General features: G+C 69.1%; 1 protein-coding gene across 1 annotated transcript in view; it reads right to left on the bottom strand.

Moving 5' to 3' along the window:
* Nucleotides 1-1,019: 1,019 nt before the first annotated feature.
* Nucleotides 1,020-3,225, bottom strand: part of APC2 (APC regulator of Wnt signaling pathway 2) — a 17,707-nt gene continuing 15,501 nt past the window's right edge. The window contains 4 exon segments of the mRNA XM_027769568.1: nucleotides 1,020-1,535; nucleotides 2,272-2,390; nucleotides 2,501-2,552; nucleotides 3,000-3,215. Coding sequence (XP_027625369.1) covers nucleotides 1,020-1,535; nucleotides 2,272-2,390; nucleotides 2,501-2,552; nucleotides 3,000-3,215 — 903 coding nt within the window.

Genomic DNA, 3,225 nt, shown 5'->3' with positions numbered 1-3,225 from the left:
CCCGCCCACCCCCTCGGGCTGACCGTGCCGGCTGCGGCCCCTGCAGCTCACAGCCTCCCTTCCTCCTGTGGCCCATCTTGGTGATGCCAGACTGCGGGACCTGCCGGGCTGGCTCGCCCGTCTGTGGATTACAGGGCCCATCGAGGGCCTGGAAGAGGATGGGAGGTCACTGCCCTGTGGTCTGTCCCCTCCCTGCCTGTGGTGGTGGCACGTCTGGTGCGGGCTGACCTGTTAGCCACGTGACCTGGCCCGAGTCGGCCCAGGTCCCCTTCTTGCTGTGAGGCTCCAGCCCTGCAGAGCCCGCCCCAGGATCAGATGCCAAGACCGTGGCCATCAGGGCCCAGCTCCTGCCACCCTGCGTCTCCCCGACCTGCCCTGCCGCCCTCCCGAGCTCCTCCCCAGGTTTCTGGGGCAGGTGGAGTGCGGGACTAGAGGGATCTGGACTAGGACTCCCTGGTCAGGGCAGCAGGTGGGACCCGAGGGCAGGTCACCGCAGAGTCTGCCTACAGCCCCTGCCCCTCCCAGAGGGGGTGTGGGCCCCAGCCTGAGAGGCCCCAGGAACCAGACTTTGAGGGGCTTCCCATCAATCTCTGCTCTGAGTATTGCCACCTGACAGGTGCCCAGGCCTGGTGCCCAAGGGGACTGAGTGCCGCTGCCCCAGCCCCTGCACGGTGCGGACTGTGTCCCTGTCCCAACCCTGCTGCGGTGGTCACTGGCTGCCCGATCTGGGTCCTAGTGGCTCAGGGCCACCACCCACCCTTCTGGCGTGCCCCTTCCCACCGCGGCCATCAGACAGCGTCACCATCCCAGGTGTGACCCGCAGGCCCGCTGAGACCACCCACCCCCCGGCCTGTCTTACACAGGAGCTGTGAACCCACGGGCCATTCAACAGTTCGGTTTATTAAAGGTGCGTGGGAGGCCTGGCCGCGTCCTTCCAGAGCACGGTTTCCGGCTGGGCTTTGCGTTGGGCGGGGCCACTGGGCAGGAGCTATTTACACATCCAGGGGTGGGGGCGCCAGTCAGGTAACCCCGGGCAGTTGGTTCTTCGCCAGGTTCGCCCGGTAGTGGCTGTTGGCCTCTGGGCTGAGGGGTCGGGGGCCCCGGGAGGCTCTGGGGCGGGCAGCTGGGTGGCCAGGTGGCAGTCCACAGTGCAGTGAAGGTTTCAGGGGCCCGTGGAAGGGTCCCGAGACTTTGGCCCTCCTGAGCCCTCTGCCCGGCCTGCGTGGTGGACTGGGGGACAAGGCGTGGGGAACAGGAGCCTCTGGGTGCAGGAGGAGCCCCGCCCAGGCCGGGCCCTTGTGCAGCACTAGGCGTCGCTGTCCGCCTCTGCCCCCAGGCCACTCTGGGCTGCAGCCGGCCAGCGCAGATGTGAGCCAGGGAGCTGTCTGGCTGCCCTCGAGAAGCCCCGTCACCCCTGCTTGGCAGCTGAGGTCCCAGGGGTGAGCGCGGGGTGCCAGGAGCCATGGTCCTCCTGCGGCCCTCGTAGGTGCCCTGGCTGTGCCTTGCACAGGGAGGTGGGGCATCCGCAGCAGCAGCTGCAGTCTCAGAGGCGTGAGGCCAGCCTCACTCAGGAGGGTGCCCAGGGTGGGGTGAGGATGCTGGCCCTTGGTCCTGCATGTGCCATCCTGAGGCCCACTGTGCCCTCTGGCCTCCCTTCTCCCAGGGGAGGCCCGTCACCCCGGAGGGACTCTGGCTGCAGCCGTGGTAGCAGACCCGCTGGCTGAGAGCAGCTCCTTCCCGAAGCACGGAGTCCGGCAGGAGAGGTGGTCGGCTCCCTGCAGACGCTCCTGCGCCCAGCTGAGTAGCGTGGGCGTCCCGGCCCGGAGCTGCTGGCCCTGGGTCCCAGGGCCGGCCAGCCTGCCTTCCTGGCACCCTGGTGGGCACGGCCAGCTGGAGCAGCGTCCGCCTGGGCGCCCTGCCTGTCTTCTGCCTCCTCTGGTCCCAGCACTTCCTCGCTAGGCCCTCCCCGCCTTGCACCTGGTCCCAAAGCCCCGCTTGAGTGAGTTCAGGCTCTCTGGCCTCAGTCCCCAGAACCAGTGCCCACGCTCTGCTATCCTGGGGCCTCTGGGTTAGCGTGTTAGAGCTGGCACCCTAACAGGACGGGAGCAGCTGCGGGAGCCAGAGCAGTCCGGACCCCGCTGGGCTCCCAGGGCTCCCCTCCCCACCCGCTGGCCCACCATGCTGGTCTGGGCTGAGTGGTGCTGACCCCTGGGGTCACCTGTGGGTGGGGGAGTCTGAGGACACTGCCCGGCACCCAGTACAAGGGCTGACCTGCCCTGTGCCAGCCACCCCCGAGGCTGTGCTGGGGCCCTCTCCTGCCGTCTGCTCGTCCATTTCTGAGGGGTGCAGAGGGCCAGGAGTTGCCAGGCACACCACGCCCCCGCCCCCCGCTGGGCGGAGGAGGAAGACAGGCCCCGCAGAGCCCTCATTAGGGAATTACCCACCCGGAGCTGGAGCTGTAATCACCGATCGCCCTGTGGATGCAGGGCCCACACCTCACCTCTCCCAGGCTCCCCAGGAGGGCCGGTGGAGCTGACCTCCCCCAGGAAGGCCTGAGGTCAGCTGGCAGTGCCCGGGCAGGAAAGGGGGCACTGTGAGGGTGGGCACTGCTGGGCTGTCCATCCCCCTGCCTGAGTCTGAGCTGGGGGTGGGCTCCGTGCTGGGCTTGGAGACCCACCACTCTCTGGTTCTGGAACCCCTGGGGCACAGAGGCCAGGCACTCCCCAATGTGTGTGGCCACGGGGAGCTGGGTGGGGGCCCCTGGGTGAGCAGGCCCCAGGATGACCTACTCCGGGCAGGCCAGACTCAGCTGCTGGGCTAGAGAGAATGTTCCAGAAAGCTGGCCAGACGGTTATTCCAGGAGGCTGGCAGGGGTGGGGGCCTTCTCCACAGTGGAGTCCGCGGTGACTGCAGCCACAGCCATGGGACTGGGCACATAGTTGAAGGGGGGCACCCGGGCGGGTGGGGGAGCCATGCCTGCTGGCGGGGAAGCCCCCCACGGCGACGCCCAGGCCCTCGTGGGCAAAGAGGGCAGAAGAGGGTGCCTTGGCGGGGCTGGGCCCGAGCCCGGCCCCGTCGCTGCCCAGGAGGGCAGTTCCGCCGGCGGGGGTCTGCGGGAGCTCCCTGCTTTCCAGGGTCGGGGACGTGCCGGAGCTGGTGCAGGTTCTGGGGGCGGCGACCTCCTCGGTCTGCACCACGGCGTCGCTGGGCCTGCGCTGCGGGGGG

This window comes from Tupaia chinensis, unplaced genomic scaffold (assembly GCF_000334495.1).
Source record: "Tupaia chinensis unplaced genomic scaffold, TupChi_1.0 Scaffold149964_1, whole genome shotgun sequence".
NCBI lineage: Eukaryota > Metazoa > Chordata > Mammalia > Scandentia > Tupaiidae > Tupaia > Tupaia belangeri.
Note: the sequence above shows the minus strand (reverse complement) of the source record. Positions and strands in the feature narration are given on the sequence as shown.